The sequence below is a fragment of the Gymnoscopelus microlampas genome (assembly GCF_963454915.1).
Source record: "Gymnoscopelus microlampas genome assembly, chromosome: 6".
Taxonomy (NCBI): domain Eukaryota; kingdom Metazoa; phylum Chordata; class Actinopteri; order Myctophiformes; family Myctophidae; genus Gymnoscopelus; species Gymnoscopelus microlampas.
Window position 1 is genome coordinate 3,599,900 of NC_139943.1, and position 18,098 is coordinate 3,617,997.

Sequence of the window (18,098 nt, forward strand, 5' to 3'; positions counted from 1 at the left end):
ACCCCTTCACACTTTGTCACAGTGCTGAAGGAAGTACTCACATTGTGTAAGTAATTGAAAAGTATAAGTAAAAGTATAGCTACGATGCTGTAGCTGTGCTGTCCAAAACTGCTACTTTTCAGGATACAAATTCGAAACGCGTTTTGATCTTGTAGATCTGATACTTTTGATGTTTTTGTGTGACGCTGTAGTATGATCAACAATGGCGTTAATTTACGAAAAAACACAAAAAGTTATAAAATAAGAGATTTTTAAAGAGGTTTCCCGACAGTAAAAGTACAAAAATACTGGCATCAAAATATACTCAAAGTGTCAAAGTAAAAGTACTAAAATGTTTCAAAAATGGTCGATCTGCAAGCTCACAATGCTGTCAAACAACTGCAGTGGGAGTTTAAAAAAGTACAATATTTGTTTTACGTATATATTTCAAGTATAAAAGCGCCTCAAACTTGTACGAGTAAAGGTACTTAGTTACTTAGTTTCCGCCGCTGCTTGGTCAAGGTCTGCTTATCTTGTCGTTTCCTCCTTCTCAGGTTCACTTCTCAGTGAGGTTGGGGGAGTCCGGAGTCATGTGGCGACTTTAGTTTACATAAGTAATTAATCTATACACAAATTATGTGTATATTTTTACATAAGACGATAAGAAAGATAACATGGAGTGGTGAGGGAAAACATGCCTTGTGAAACCCTTCAACTACATGAACCCTAGAGTACCGGTTCTCAAACTTTATATTAATAACTTTGTATGCCCCCGGACCCCCCCATCTGATTTTTTTTTGACCCCCAGAAGAGAAGATTTGGGGGGGGGGAAAGAAAGTAGAAAAAGAGTTAAAAAATAGCAGATGTATCTGATATTTTTGAACAGCCAACGTATAAAATATGGGAAAGGAGTTAGAATGATTGTGATGCTGTAATAACACATTTCGCTGGGGGACCCCCTGGTACCCCTCAAGGACCCCTGGGGGTCCCCGGACCCCACTTTGAGAACCACTGCCCCAGAGTCCCTATTCTGGGCATATAACAGGCCAACACGTTCGTCCAATAGAGCCGATCTACACAAGCTCAAAACCCATCATAATGTGATGGCTTTTGAGCTGGTAAGTTGGCTATTTTCAATAGATTTGGTGGGAAAACAACGAGGGGGGCCCTGTACAAACCCTTGGGGGACCCCGGTCAACGAAACAGTAGTATTCAGAATTCTGGCTTAACAAGTCTCAAATGAGCATATCTTCTAATAATAGTTTCAGATTTTCAATGAATGACATCACGTGGCACAAAGCATTGAACTGGATCACATACCGTATAGGGGTTTTCACAAGGTTAACTTCAAGCTATGAAAAATCAAGAGGCTAGCACCTTGTACGGTCACCTCTCACCAATGGGAGAAGATTTCAACACGTCATGTGATGCCGCGCGTGAGACCAAGGGGTCTGTTTGTGAGAAAAAAACACTTTTAAAACTCAGCACAATTCCTTCCGATCACACCCTCCCCCCAAACACAATGTTTGACATCCACTCCTGATTAATGGCACACACATACTGGAGCTATACAATCTGCTGTTTCCTCTGCACAGGAACTGATAGTGGATTGTGCACGACAACAAACACATACTGGGGTTTGGTTTGACATTCCATTATTCTCATAGAAACTACAAATAAATATGGAACAGTTTATGTTGACAGTAAGCTCTTAATTTGGAGCAGGATCGGCCGAGTTTGAAGTCGATCTGTCGGGCGGTTCTTCCGATACGCGAAGGACAGGTGCACTGACGCGCACCTACACAGAGATTATGTGAATTTATTGAAGGCCATTAGCTTTGAACTGGGACTTTTTTAATGTGGCAGCTTGATCAAAAGCTGTGACAAATATGTGGAGCTTCCTACGGAAGTCTGGATCTGCCACTGAGAAGAAATCATAAAAAATATCCAAATTGTGATTTCTTTTTTTCGTCACAATTCCAGCTTCATACATGCACAATTCATTTTTCCCAAGACAAAAGGCAATATAGTTGAAATTGTAAGAAAAAGCCTTCGGAATGATGGAGATAAAACCTTCTCTTTTTTGACAAGAAATAATTCTGAAGTCTGCAACGATCACTGACTCACCGTCACCATCTACTGTACCTGTAAAAATCGCTGCCAATCAAAGTTTATTAACGAAGAAACTATTTTCATGTATTTGAAGGAAGAAAATGGCTCAGCATCAGAAGTTCAGTCAGTGGGTGTTTGTAATGGGATTTGAGTATCAAACACATTTCCTTCAGAATCAACCCATATGGTTGACCGGAGTCGCTCAGGGCTCTACACCAGTGTCTTTTCTGTTATGGTGGGGGAAAGCTTTCGCTGAAAATAGCCGATCGACAAGCTCACAACGCGTCGCATTGCGACGCGTTGTGAGCTTGTCCATCGGCTATTTTCAGCGAAAGCTTTCTCCACAATAACAGAAAAACAGAAAGGACACTATAGCATAGAGCGCTGAGGGGGTTTAAGTGGTTAGAATAATAGTATCAAGTGGGGGTTGCCTAATAATGCATGTCACACTGGGGGGTGCTTGAAATGGAAAAAGGCTTGGGGTATCAGTGACGTACATGCGTTTACGCAGGATCCTCCAACCTTCCCCATGTTGTCATTAAAGTGAATTCCAACTAAACGAGTACAGTGACCTCTGTCTTAACCCATTAAGACCGGGAACGCATCTCTGTCATTTTAGATGCACTTTGGCTATTAAAAAATAGCAGATATACAAGCTCATAGCGCAGCACTCGGTGACGATTTTGAAAAATCGTGAAAATGTGTGCAAATCTTTGAATATATATATATATTTTAAACATTTCTAAAATATTTTGTTCCAGGGACCCCCCAGAAGCACAAGATTTGAGTTACAAATGTTCGCTTAAAAATATATATATTCAAAGATTTGCACAAATTGTTAACGATTTTTCAAAAATAGCACAAGTTCATAGCGCGGCACCAAGTGCCGTGCTATGAACTTGTGCTATTTTTGATGAGCTTGTATATCTGCTATTTTTGAATATATTTTTGATGAGCTTGGATATCTGCTATTTTTGCATATATTTTTGATGAGCTTGTATATCTGCTATTTTTGAATATATTTTTGATGAGCTTGTATATCTGCTATTTTTGAATATATTTTTGATGAGCTTGTATATCTGCTATTTTTTAATATATTTTTGATGAGCTTGTATATCCGCTATTTTTGCATATATTTTTGATGAGCTTGTATATCCGCTATATTTGAATAGCCAAAAATAAATCTAAAATGACACAGATGCGTTTCGTGGACTGAATGGGTTAAAGTCTGCACCGCCATGGTCCCCTGCATACACACAGGACATCACATGCAGGATGTGGGATTGTCTTTCCAATTAATTAGGATGCATTCTGTGCCAGAGGGGGGGGGGGGGGTACGTAAAAGCTGAGTGGGTAAGAGAGAGGATGTCTGGGAAACGGGAAGGTCACCAGTTTAGTTTGACCCTCAGCTCACCACGTCTTCGTGTGGAAGTGTCCCTGATGCCGTGGCCTCCTTCACTCTCAGAACACATTTCGGGGATGTTCTCGCATCCCGCCGAGATGTTGTATAGCTGTATGGGGACGATAATGTAATGGTATCGCGGAGAAATTTATGGTGAAATAGGCTCTATGCACAGCAGCCGTATTGGAAAGAAATTGGGCCTCATCTTACTTCCTTCGTGTTACCAATGATACTAATGGGCTCTGTTCCATTCTGGTCAGGGTGCTGATATCGTGCATGTTGGCTCACTAGAAACACTCCATTTTGCTTCCCAAATGGCCCCTTATGGTGGGCGTGTAACTCTGAGAGTGTACAAATGGAACCAAATGGACCTGTAAGGGTCCATTTGGTTCCATTTGTACACTCTCAGAGTTATGGGGGTCCTTGAAAATAAGACAACCACTATGCCACACTAAATGGAACAGAGCCTTAATTAGTATCATTAAGTAACACCTGTGAAGGAAGTAAGGAAGGGGCCCAATTCATTCACAAACACGCGTTATAAAACAGACCTGTAAAGAGCACACTCTTATTTCACTCTACACTCTTCCGGGGACCACCAGTGGTCCTTGGGGGGGTACCAGGGGGTCCCCAGCAAAATTAGTTAACATAGCCTCAGAATCATTTTAACCACTTAGCCTTGGCTATTCAAAAATAGCAGATATACAAGCTCATAGCGCGGCACCGAGTGCCGCGCTATGAGCTTGTATATCTGCTATTTGTGGGCCACTGCTATTTGTGGGCATATCTTTTGAATATAATTATTTTTTAAAGAGAACATTTATAGCTCAAATCTTTGCTTCTGGGGGTCCCTGGCACAAAACATTTTCAGATGGGGGTCCGTGGCCAAATGTATATCAATGTAGGGGTCCTTGGCATGAAAAAGGTTGAAAACCACTGCTCTGCACAAACAATAGCAGATCTACTGTAGATCGGCTATTTTTGACGAACGTTCCCCCCAGAATAGGGATGCTGGGTGTTTGTTCAGGTTGACAAAAGTGACATTTTAAGCTTTAAGCATATTTTTATTATTGCGATAATATCGTTAATCGCAATTATTTTTGCCACAATAATCGTGACATGTCATTTTCATATCGTCCAGTTGTAACTGCCCGCCTGGTCGTCTCAACCGGCCAAAATATTCACGTCTCCCCACTGTTCCACTCCCTCCATTGACTTTGACTCCCAGTACAAAACACTGATGTTGGCCTACAAAGCAACCCCCCCCCCCCATACCTTTTAAACACCTGATCCAACCCTATACAACCCCTCCCTGGCCCCCACCACAGGGGCAGCTGTACATGTTTGGAGGAGACAGACCCAGGATATCTTTGTACTTATCTGGTTTCACTAAACCCTAACGACCACAATCACACTTAATCGCTCACACCAACTCCAACTCGCGCTTATCAACTCATTAAGATAACAACCCAGGTCTTCCCAAGCTTATTACCACAGTAGTGTATAGAGGATATGCGCATGCTTAAAGTGAATGGCACATCGAGTGGCAAATCGAGTGGCAAAGCAACATGCAAAGTGAGTTTAACATTGTTTAATGTTGTTTAATGCAATCAGATATGACTTTTCTGTTTGGATGCATGGGCTGTCAAGGCCAGAAAGTAGTTTTTTGACACTCAGTAGGCATTCCTGCATAACTTCCGGGTTTGATGATGATGTCACACGCATATCCTCTATTCACAATTTAAACGGAGGCACAGTGGTTGTTGCATAAACTACCAAATCGCAAACATGGACAATTCCACTGGCGGCAGATTTCACAGACAAAGAACAAACTAGTATTATAGATAAATATTGACAATTCAAAGACATGTTCCAGACTAAAAACAACACAGTTGGATAGCAGGACAGCTGGCAAAAATAAGAACCACTGACAGTGAGCATGCATAAGTTCTCTAGTCTAGACAAGGAGTTTTCAACGTTTTCAGGCCAAGGACCCCCTAGCTGAGAGAGAGATGATCCAGGGACCCCCTACTCTATATTGTATAAAATTGTGTTTCATATTAAAGTTTGTTTTTACTTAGTCTGCTATTTTTTCCCTCTACACCTATAGCCTCTTTGCCAAAAATAGCCGATCTACAAGCTCTGTAGATCGGCTATTTTCGGCTAATGTTCCCCTCAGAAAAGGAATTCTAGGGTTGAAGTGGTTAATGTAAAAAAAACTAAATCCTATCACACAAAGATTTGGCGGACCCCCTATAGTAGCTCTGAGGACCCCCTAGGGGTCCCGGACCCCCTGTTGAAGACCCCTGGTCTAGACTCTAATGACCATCGCCCCAATCAAGTTATAACCACTGTCAACCTGGCGTCCCTGGACATTTAAAAGAAAACATGAGATCACGTAGATAAGGTTTCATAAGCTTTCTTAGACATACAGTAACGACGCATTCTGACAGTAAGTACCACATGATTGGCACGTCTAATGCTAAACAGAGCGGTTGCTAGGTAGAGTAACCTGAGACGTCCATCAAAGCCCTGCGGCGTAATTGCCTCCAAACACCCAATCACAGCGCCCGATCAAAGAAAGCACCCCAACGGTCCAGTGTCTGTCAAGTGCACCCCATCACCCCTCGCCCCCCCATCGCCCCCCCTCACCCCCCTCGCCCCCTCACCCCTCGCCCCCCCCCCTCCCCCCCTCACCCCTCGTCACGTTTTCTCTCAGAGGATGACAACGCTGTGGTTCTCAAAGTGGAGTCTGGGGGCCCCCCAGGGGTCCTTAAGTGGATACCCAGATGGTCCCCAGCAAAATGAGGAACAGTTTACCAGTGGTGTAAAGTAACTAAGTACATTTACTGTACTTCAGTACAATTTCTGAGGTACTTTTACTTTAATGGAGTATTTCCAATCGTCTATACTTTTACTTCTACTCCACTACATCTCAGGGGCAAATATTGTACTTTTACTCCACTACAATTATTTGAAAGCTTTGCAGTTTTTTTTCCCCATAAATCAGTGCTATTAAACACCCCTTTACGTCTGTGTGTTGATTAAAAACATATTGAACCAATGAAAAGTATTTAAAAACGCTTCTGACAAAAGCAGCTAACTCCATTGGATCCTCAAACGTTCAGCTAAACCAGCTAACTCCACCAAAGGGTGGAGTTAGCTGGTTTAGCTGAACGTTTGAGCTTGGAGGTCCATTCAGCTGTTCTTATCATAAGGATGAACACTGAACCACTGAGCCACTGCACCGGGCTAATCTGATAAGGCTAATTAAGGTCTTGTTCAGCCTCATTTAACACACAATCACACAAAAAAATGTCCCCTCCGCCCATGTGTTTTTTTTTATGATCTATAGCTGCCATGAAGCACGTCCGCTTGCTCCTTTCTTTCTGCCTGGTAGTAGAGGGCGATGCAGTGGTGTAAAGTAACTAAGTAAAGTTACTCAATTACTGTACTCAAGTACACTTTTGAGGATTTTTTTTACAATTTTCTGTACTTTTACTTCTACTCCATTATATCTCCGAGGCAAATATTATACTTTTTACTCCACTACAATTATTTGACAGCTTTAGTTACTATATTATCACAAAACATACATTAACCACTTCAGCCCTATATGTATGTATATATATTTCGACCATTTGGAAATAGCAGATCTACAAGCTCACAATGCGTCGCGATGCGACGCATTGTGAGCTTGTAGATCTGCTATTTCCAAAAGATTTTGTATACATTTTGAACTTGTGAAATGAGACATTCTGCACAATGAGTACTTTTACTTTTGGTACATTAAGTATATTTTGATGCCAATACTTTTGTACTTTTACTCAAGCAAATTTTGATTACCGGACTTTTACTTGTAACAGAGTATTTCTACACTGCAGTATTGATACTTTTACTTAAGTAAAAGATGTGAGTATACTTTTTCCACCACTGGGCCGGAGGTGGGGGGGGTTAGTGTCAGAGGTCACAGATAAGGGCCGCAGTAGTGGAGGGGAAATGGGGGGGGGGGGTCAAAGTTGTTGTGAGGACCTCAGCGGGGACCCCTTCCTCACTGTGTGTGTGTGTGTGTGTGTGTGCGTGTGTGTGTGTGTGTGTGTGTGTGTGTGTGTGTGTGTGTGTGTGTGTGTGTGTGTGTGTGTGTGTGTGTGTGTGTGTGTGTGTGTGTGTGTGTGTGTGTGTGTGTGTGTGCGCCATGGTCTTTGTGTCCACTTAGCTGGGGTCAGGGTTTCCAGGAATGACTTGTTTTTCCACTCACTGTAATTACTCTCAGCGTACACACACACGTACACACACGTACACACACACACACACACACACACGTACACACACGTACACACACACACACACACACACACATACACACACACACACACACACACACACACACACACACACATCGTTGCCGTCGAGCAGAAACATCTTTATCTCCACAATGTCCATTTTTGTGTTTTCTTCGGAAATGAACGTCCTACTCGATCGTACTACAGTGTCACACACAAGCATCAACAGTAGCAGATCTACAAGCTCTCGAGCTTGTAGATCTGCTACTGTTGCTGTTTGTGTTTTGTTTTTAATCCTGAAAAGTAACAGTTGTGAACAACACACACACACACACACACACACACACACACACACACACACACACACACACACACAATAAAAGCCACACAGTCACAAGAACAAGATTTACATAAATCACTTATATTTACAGATAATATTCGCCATCAAAAAAGTGCCTTTCTATGTACAGTACACGTAGGATGTGTGTATTATATATATATAAACCTATAAACATATGAATAAACAACGAGACCTTTTTAACCCCCACAATACATTTCATTATAATGTATTCACCATGTTGTGGTGTTTTCTTTGTGTTGCCACTAGTGCAGCTTGACACATATTTGTTTATATTTACAGTTTGCGTGTTACTGCACAGCACATACTCTATAGCACAGTGGTTCTCAACCTTTTCAGGTTGCGACCCCCCCCCCCCCCCCAAAAAAAAATAATCATATTTAAACTGGGGAGTGGGGACCCCCAACCCTGACAAGCACTTGGAATTGTAGGAATTGAGGCGTTTACATTTAGTTTGACTCGGTTCCCACAGATACATATTGTGAAAATAGCCGATCTACAAGCTCACAACGCGAGGCGTTGTGAGCTTGTAGATCGGCTATTTTCACAATGTTTGCCTCTTTCTTATATGACTTGACAATTTGGCCGATGTTTGACCAGCTTTTATAGTATTGTTTGTTGACTATACTTTTGATGCAGAAAAAGGTCATTTTTTTCTTGTCTTTTTGTTGGGGTATTAAAAAGGTCTTACAAGTCCTTAAATTCTCACTTCACTGTCATTCTGGGGGACCCCTGTCCCGACCCACAGGTTGAGAACCACTGCTCTAGCATTAAGAGATGAGGGGCCAGGTGCACCACCTCACACTAAGTTCAAACTTAGTCTATTTATAGCTTAAATGGCTTTAAAAAACCCATTTGGACCAGGAAAGTATCTGTGTCATTTTTAGATTTATTTGGCTATTCAAAAATAGCAGATCTACAAGCTCATAGCGCGGCACTTTTAGAAAAATCTTGAAAATGTGTACAAATCTTTAAATATATATTTATTTATTTTTAACATTTGTAACATATTTTTGTTCCAGGGACCCCCAGAAGCAAAGATTTGAGTTAAGATTTGCACACATTTTCACGATTTTTCAAAAATAGCAGATCTACAAACTCATAGCGCGGCACTCGGTGCCGCGGCACTCGGTGCCGCGCTATGAGCTTGTATATCTGCTATTTTTTAATAGCCAAAGAAACCTAAAAATGACACAGATGCGTCCCCGGATTGAATTGGTTAAACTATAACTAGGCTAAGTTTGAACTCAGTGTGAGATGGTGCAACTGACTCCAGGTGTAGATGGAGGTTACAGCGGTAACTCGGGTCGTTCATACAGGAATAGAGGGGTTTTAAGTGGTTTAATGTACAACAAGGTCTTCAGCTTCTGGAGTCCCTCATGAAGTCAAAACACACACAGCCTCCACAGAGCAGGAACCTCAGGAAGCGCTTTGACGCAGTGTGTGTGGAATGTGAGGGCTTTTCCCCCTGCGTACTGTGTGTGTGTGTGTGTGTGTGTGTGTGTGTGTGTGTGTGTGTGTGTGTGTGTAACCTTGCATTACTATTCTTGTGAGGGGCAAATAAAGGGGGGGGGGGCCCCGCCGAGACTGATCGGACTGATTCCTATAAAGATATGTATGGATACACGGCACGCAATGTACTCATTTATATACAGCATCGCTGTTGTCGGGCAGAAACCTTGTATCTCTACATTTAAACTATTCATCCTTTCTGTCGGGTGTAAACCTCATGTGTCCAAAACGGTTACTTTTCAGGATTCAAATTCAAAAACGGCAAAAGTAGCAGATCTACAAGTTTCGAGCTTGTAGATCTGCTACTTTTGATGCTTTTGTGTGAGGCTGTAGGGTGATCAAGCGGGGTGTTAATTTACAAAAAAAAACACAAACCCAAACAAAATAGAATATGGAGATAATTTCTGCCCGACAGCAACAATATGTTTTTTGTTGTAGATCAGTGGTTTTCAACCTTTTTCATGCCAAGGACCCCTAAATTGATATGTATTTGGCTGCGGACCCCCATCTGAAAATGTTTTGTGCCAGGGGACCCCCATAAGCAGAGATTTGAGTTAAAAAATGTTCACTTTAAAAACATATATATAATCAAAGATATACACTAATTTTCAAGAATTTCAAGACTATTCAAAAATAGCAGATCTACAAGCTCATAGCGCGGCACCGAGTGCCGCGCTATGAGCTTGTATATCTGCTATTTTTTAATAGCCAAAGCTAAGTGGTTAAAAATTATTATGACACTATGTTAACTAATTTAGCTGGGGACCCCCTGGTACCCCCTCAAGGACCACTGGTGGTCCCCGGACCACTGGTTGAAAACCACTGTTGTAGATGAATGTCCTACTTCCACGTTCAAGAGTGTCTCAGCAAAGTAGCAAAAAACGCTGATCTACAAGCTTGTAGATCACGCACTAACACACACGTACACACTTCCCATGCTTGCTGATTTATGGAAATATAGTAAATCTTTCAAATTGGGGGCTGGGTTCAGAGTGATTTCAGCAATAGGAACTCCCAAATGAAATCCATTTGGCTACAGCCCTGGTTTCGGCTATTAATCTAAACCAGTGCTTCCCAAACGTTTTAGCTCGAGACCCAAAAGAGAAACTTGATGTCTCCCTGGGACCCAAACTAGTGATGATAGTGATCGTGTAGATCGGCTATTATCACAAGTATTTTTTTTTTCACGGAATTTCATGGAATTTCTTAGATTTAGATCCAAACATGGGGTCCCCGACCCAGTGCTTGGGAAACACTTTGATCTAAACTGATTGCAGAAACCTAAATGATCAACATAAAGAGACGGATGTAAAAGAATAAATATCCGCGAACAACAACATATATTTTCTGTGGCAATATATATATATATATATATACACAGTATGTTAAAACACATTAACATTCCTCATAACAGCTTTTCAGTGTTCACAATATTGTCCTTAAACTTTGTTACATTTTAGGCGGCTTAATCTGCCTCGTGTGTGTGTGTGTGTGTGTGTGTGTGTGTGTGTGTGTGTGTGTGTGTGTGTGTGTGTGTGTGTGTGTGTGTGTGTGTGTGTGTGTGTGTGTGTGTGTGTGTGTGTGTGTGTGTGTGTGTGTGTGTGTGTGTGTGTGCGCGTGCGCACGCTCACACATCTGAGTCACATTTCAGTAGTGTCCATTTTTAACCACTTGAACCTATAAGCATCCATGTTCTGGGGGTTAAGATTAGCCGATTTAGAGCTTGTAGATCGGTTATTTTTCATTACATTCCATTTTGCTTACATTCCAAAGTCTCAAAGAGCCAGCCATTGGGCACATCAGTGGATTGTCCATGCATTGTTACAGAGAAACTCGCCTTTAGCCAAGCGCGGTGTGAATTGGCCTCTTTTCACACCTGGCAAATCTGGCACAACAATGGGGGTGGGGGGGGGGGCATACTTTACAGCATTGGTTCTTAAAGTGGGGACCCCCAGGGGTCCTTGAGGGAGTTCCAGGGGGTCCCCAGCTTTAAATGATGGATAGTCAGGAACCCTTATGGGTCTGTAAATCTGAGAGTGTACAAATGTGTACACTCTCAGAGTTAAATTAACATTGATTTTACAATATAAATTGGGGTCCTAGAGATAGAAATGTCATTAAATGGGGGTCCGTAGCCTATAATGCATGTCAAACTGGGGGTCCTAAAATGGTTGAGAATCACTGCTAGAGCCGTATGGGGGTCCATGGCATTATCTTTTCAAATGGTGGTCCGCGCAGGGCTAATAAGTGTCAATTTCGGGGTCTTTGACATGAAGAAGGTTGAGAACCACTGCTTTTACAGGGAAAGATCAGGAAAAGTGAAGAAAAGCGGTCAGATTGTCATCGTGTCCCGTAGTGGCGTGCACAGACATTTTGAGGGGCAGGTGCTCAAGTAAATTATACTTTTTTTTGTTTACTTGGTCTGCTCTTTTTTCCCTCTACACCTATAGCCTCTTTGCCAAAAATAGCCGATCTACAAGCCCACAACGCCTCGCAGCGCGAGGCGTTGTGGGCTTGTAGATCTGCTATTTTTGGCTAAAGTTCTCCTCAGAAAAGGAATGCTAGGTTTCGAGTGGTTATGGTAAAAAGAAAAATCATATCACATAAAGATTTGGCGGACCCCCTGTAGTAACTCTGAGGACCCCCTAGGGGTCCCGGACCCCCTGTTGAAGACCCCTGGTGTAAACTGAAGAAAAAAACGTTTTTTTTCCTTTTTTTTCAAAAGGGCACTTCTGGTCAAGAGGGCAAAGGGCAGGTGCTCTAGCACCACCTAGAGTCTATCTGTGCACGTCCCTGGTGTCCCGTACAGTATATATTCCCGTTTCAAAGTTTTCACTCATTCCGCCTGTATGGACGGAATGGAGGACTTGGGAGAGTGATTGTCCAGCTCTCTCCAGGTGCCCGAGGAGCACGTGGGGCTGGTCCGGTTGGTGGTCATTCTGGTCAACAGCGTGGTGGTCCTCCTGAGGCTGCTGTCCGAGTCCTCCTTCTTGATGAAGTCCTGGTTGATGCGACGGCAGCACAGGTGGAGGCAGTGGGTGAAGTCCTGGAGGAGGTGGCCGCTGAAGATCATGTAGATCCAGGGGTTGCAGCAGCTGTTGAGGCTGGCCAGCAGCGCGGAGAGAGTGACCGCCGTGTTCTCTGACTCTGAGATGGAGAGAGAGAGAGAGAGAGGCGAGAGGAAGAGGTGTCATTTTAAGGATAAAAAAAAAGAAATAGCAGATCTACAAGCTCGTAGCGCGGCACTCGGTGCCGCGCTATGAGCTTGTAGATCTGCTATTTTTGAATAGCCCCAACACCCAAAGTTTCTGGAGAAAAAATAAATAAAAATCAAACGCTTTCAAGATTTTTCTAAAATGTTCAAAAATAGCAGATATACAAGCTTGTCGATCTGCTATTTTTGACGTATAAATGGATGAAGTAGATAAAATGATTGTGATGCTATGTTAACTACTTTAGCTGGGGGACCCCCTGGTACACCCCCCCCCCCATGGACTTCACTTTGAGAACCACTGAAATAGGGCTGCAAAAATAACTATTTTTATTTTTTTATAAAATTCAAGTTGAAATTATTGTGACGCTATGTTAACTAATTTCGCTGGGGACCCCCTGGTACCGGACCACTGGTGGTCCCCGGACCACTGGTTGAGAACCGCTGTTATAGTAGTTATACGCACAGAAAGGGGAGGAGTCAAACCGAGTTCCTGTTTCTACACGAAAAAGGAGGTGGTGCCCCCAGATGGTGAATGGGTTCCCAGATTGCTCTTATTTGTATTCATTAAAGGGGACACACCATGAATTTCCTTTTTTTTTGGGGGGGGGGGGGGTATTTTTTGGGCTCCCCAGTGTCTCTTGTACCCCAAACATTTTTTTTTTTTAAACATTCAGTCATTCATTCTCATTTCAGAGATTTTCAGAATGGGCGTGTCTGAACAGGCCATCTCAGAATGGCAATGTTGCTTACATCACTTGCATTTCTGCCCATGTATTTTGACAGACAGAATTGCTCAGTAGCACCCCTCTGCCCAACAGGACGTTTTGGTATTGCAGCTGAAAGTGCTTTATAAGCCTGAGAGAAGTTAGTTGGAATGAGTATATCTGAGGCTTGATTTAGGCTCAAACCTTTTGAAAAACGTTTGAGGGACATACACAATATGATATCAAATCTTATTATTATTTTTTAAATTCATGCTGTAGCCCCTTTAAACGTCCAGTTTATCGCAAACATTCATACCCAACCACTCACCATCCCACTGGAAGTTGTCATCCCACACCGACCACATCTGCACGATGAAGAACGGCGCCCAGCACACGATGTACGCCAGGACGATCACGACGGTCATCTTGACCGTCCTCAGCTTGGCTCTGGATATGGTGGTGACGCTGCTGACCGAATTCTTCCCGATCAGCCGGTTCTTGGCGGCTCCGGCGGTGGCGGCGGCTCCTCCTCCCGCCCCCGCGGGCGGCGTTTTCCTGGTCTTGTACTTGATGTTCTTCCAGATGCTGTGGCAGATGAAGCCGTAGCACAGCATCAGGACGGCCACGGGGACGAGGAAGATGCCCACGGTGATCCAGGTGATGTAGGCCTTCACCCCCCACGGCCCCACGAAGTGGCCCCAGCAGTCGTAGACCTCGGAGCCGTGCTTGACCTCGCTGAGGGAGAAGATGAAGTACTGGGGCGTGCTGAGCGCCAGGCTGCACAGCCAGGTGGAGATGATCATGATGTAGGAGCGCCTGGTGGACTGCTGCAGGGTCTTCAGAGGGTGGCAGATGGCGATGTAGCGGTCCAGCGTCATCATCACCATCATGTAGGTGGAGGCGAACATCCCCATCACCTGCAGAGGGTGTGTGTGTGTGGAGGACGGTTACTCAAGTCGTGCGACATTGTGCAATAATACAGGTTGGTCTTCCCTCTCAGAGAGGAGAAATAGGCACTGGTATCAGTTTATTTTTAAAGGGTCTACACCATGAATTTTAAAAAAATATATATATATTTGATATCATATTGTTTATGTCCCTCAAACGTTTTTCAAAAGGTTTGAGCCTAAATCAAGCCTCAGATATACTCATTCCGACTAACTTCTCTCTGGCTTATAAAGCACTTTCACCTGCAATACCACATTGTCCTGTTTGGCACGGGGCGCTATTGAGCCAGTTTGTATTCATGTTATCTCCTGGTTCTGTGTGGAAAAAGTAAATAAATAAATAAATAAGACAACAATTTTTTTGGGTTGAAACTGAAAAACGGGAGGTATTGTACCCTGACGTGACGTCACGTCAGGGTGCAAATCAGTTTGGTCTGTTTTGAGACCAATTTACAGAAAACCCCAGATTTGCTGTGAAAGCCTGAGTGTTCAAACTGGGGTATTTTTGGGGATAGAAGAGAGGTAGGGGAGACCAAAAACACACAAAAAGTGTTCAAATTCATGGTGTAGTCCCTTTAAGGCTATATTGATGGGAAGTTACCATGTATCACACTGCTGTTAAAGAGTGGGTAAATAGCACAACAGCACAGTAGAAAGTACTCATTATGCAGAAGGTCCCATTTCACAAGTTTTCAAATGTATACAAATCTTTTGAAAATAGCAGATCTACAAGCTTGTGAGCTAGTGAGCTTGTAGATCAGCTATTTTCAAATGGCCGAAATGTATATATAGGGCTAAAGTGGGTAATGTATGTTTTGATATTGATCAAAATCTACAAAGTAACTAGTAACTAAAGTTTTCAAATAATTGTAGTGGAGTAAAAGCCTCTGATATGTAGTGGAGTAGAAGTAAAAGTACTGAAAATTGGAAATATTAACACTCCTCATTAACAAAATAAATATCACTTACCCTACCGTTTAAGATTGAGTTGTAGTGATCAGTTCTAAATCAATATATTCCAGGTTAATAGTAATAGCCCATGCAGTCAGTCCTACTGCTGATGTACCCAACCTTTAAGATTGAGTTGGTGATTATAGTTCTAAATCGATATATTCCAGGTTAATTGCCCATGCAGTCCTAGTGGTTTTCAACCAGTGGTCTGTGGACCATCAGTGGTCCTTGGGGGGGGGGGGGGGGTACCAGGGGGTCCCCAGCAAAATCAGTTAACATTGCGTCAGAATCATTTTAACCACTTAGTTTTGGCTATTCAAAAATAGCAGATATACAAGCTCATAGCGCGGCACTCGGTGCTTGTAGATCTGCTATTTTTTTTGAAAAACCTTGAAAAAGTGTGCATAATCTTTGAATATTAATATTTTTTTAAAGCAAAAATTAACTGATATCTTTGCTTCTGGCGGTCCCTGGCACAAAACATTTTCAAATGGTGGTCCGCAGCCTAAATGTATATCAATTTAAGGGGTCCTTGGCATGAAAAAAGGTTGAAAACCACTGCTATAGGCTACACTGACGCAGACAGAGCCTATACCTGCAGGTGTTTGACTATCCTGCAGAGGAAGTCCGGTCCGTAGAAGCGGTAGGTGATCTCCCAGCACAGCTGGGGCAGAACCTGGAAGAAGGCGACCACCAGGTCGGCCAGGCTGAGGTGCTTGATGAACAGATGCATGCGGGAAGCCTTCTTCTTGGTGTGATACATGGCCAGAAGCACGCTCACGTTCCCCACCACGGCCACCACGAAGCTGACGCTGAGCACGGTGATCTCCAGCTTGGCCACCTCCTCGTTCCGGGCGAACGGGTCCGTCGTGGTGGCGGCACTGCTGGCGTTGGAGTTGGAGTTGTTGACCAACTCGGCCTGGAGGACGGTGTAGTTGTTGTCGTCGGCGGGAGGAGAAGTCCACGTCGTCATGGTGACCGTGGTGGGGCTGAACATCACGGACTGGTTGAGGAGTCCGTTTAGGAGCAGAGCGCGCGGTTAGGAGGACTGCTGTGCATGGCGCGGCAACAATCCTCCCTTTTACGCGCTGCGGTAACGTGAGCCGTCTCTCGCGAAACCCCCCCGCGCCAGCAGCAGCGCCGTGCTCCAAGCGCTGTGTTGTGTCTCTCTCTTATCTCTCTCTTTCTCTGTCTCTCTCTCTGTGTGTGTGTGTGTGTGTGTGTGTGTGTGTGTGTGTGTGTGTGTGTGTGTGTGTGTGTGTGTGTGTGTGTGTGTGTGTGTGTGTGTGCGTGTGTGTGTGTGTGTGTGTGTGGGGAAACAACCTGCCTTAAACACACAGGAGACCCAGCTCTCTCTCCTCTCTCTCTGTCTGCTGTAGAGACTGTGTCACAGCCTTTTAAAGTCGAGTCAGATTTCACAGAGCGTGTGCGTAATGTGGACACACGGCCAGAGCCAGCCAGCAGTTGCCATGTCGGGCTTGTTATAAGCGACTTTGGGGCTGCTTTTTCTTTGATCGATTGAATACTTTATTTAGAAGTTTGCAGAGAGAAAAAGCACATGGATGTAGGCTACAGTTTAAAATACACGGTCAGCTGAAAAGGAAGAAAAGACAAAAAACAAAGAAGCCTTTTGGCTTGATTCAATAGGGGTCCTCACATACTCAATTCATAAGAAGAAGTTAAGTTGCTGTAAAGTTGCTTGTAAATATTGGTGGTTGTGTTTTTTTTGGGGGTGTGGGGGGGGGGGTTGTTAGTGTAGTTGAATATTTAGGGCTTGCTTCCACATTTTTTTTTAATTATTATTTAAACCGGTGGTCCTCAAATATTTTTCATGAAAGTGTTTTGAGCTAGGGCTAATTTGTGTTAATTTGTGTTGTTAGAATGTTTAAAAAAAAAATAATCCAAATATCCACATTTTATTGCAAGGGTTTTTGAAAATAGCAGATCTACAAGCTCACGACGCGTTGTGAGCTTGTAGAGCGGCTATTTTCAAATAGCCGATGCATATAATGTTTAAAGTGCTCATGTGGCCTAATAATAATAAGTTGCTTCTTTTGGGCTTGTTTTCCTAGACCTTGCTGCTTATTTCTCTCACAAAATATGGCAACGCTGAAGCCAGCCCCCTAGTGCTCAAACAGCCAGTGAGGATGTGTGAAGCGGACCCAACCCCCCCCCAATCACACACACACACACACACACACACACACACACACACACACACACACACACACACACACACACACACACACACACACACACACACACACACACACACACCACCACCACCATGACTACACTGTCAACATAGTAATTTCCCCCACCCCCCCTGCTAAATAAACATAAGACAGTTATCTTTAAATGGTCTAGACAAGGAGGACCCCTTAGCTGAGAGAGAGAGATGAAGCAGGGGCCCCCAACCCCACTACATATTGGATGTTAAATGTGTGTTTTCAGACATTTAAGACTTAAACCCTCAATGCTTTGTAAACTTGCCCTTTTGGCTCAGTACTTGGTCCGCTCTTTTTCCCTTCTAAACCAAACACCTCTTTGCCGAAAATAGCCGATATACAAGCTCACAACAACCACAATGTTCCCCCCAGAATAAGGATGCGAGGGTTCAAGTGGTTAATGTAAAA

At 43.4% G+C, this 18,098-nt stretch overlaps 1 protein-coding gene across 1 annotated transcript; it reads right to left on the reverse strand.

Annotated features, from left to right (window-relative positions):
• Window positions 1–12,448: 12,448 nt before the first annotated feature.
• On the reverse strand, window positions 12,449–16,459 carry LOC311047837 (arg8-vasotocin receptor-like; the record flags this gene model as incomplete). The annotated part of the gene is made up of 3 exons (XM_084060788.1): window positions 12,449–12,793; window positions 13,893–14,481; window positions 16,058–16,459. The coding sequence occupies 3 exons, from the start codon at window positions 16,457–16,459 to the stop codon at window positions 12,483–12,485; spliced, it is 1,302 nt and encodes a 433-aa protein (XP_083916914.1). The 3' UTR covers window positions 12,449–12,482.
• Window positions 16,460–18,098: the final 1,639 nt, after the last annotated feature.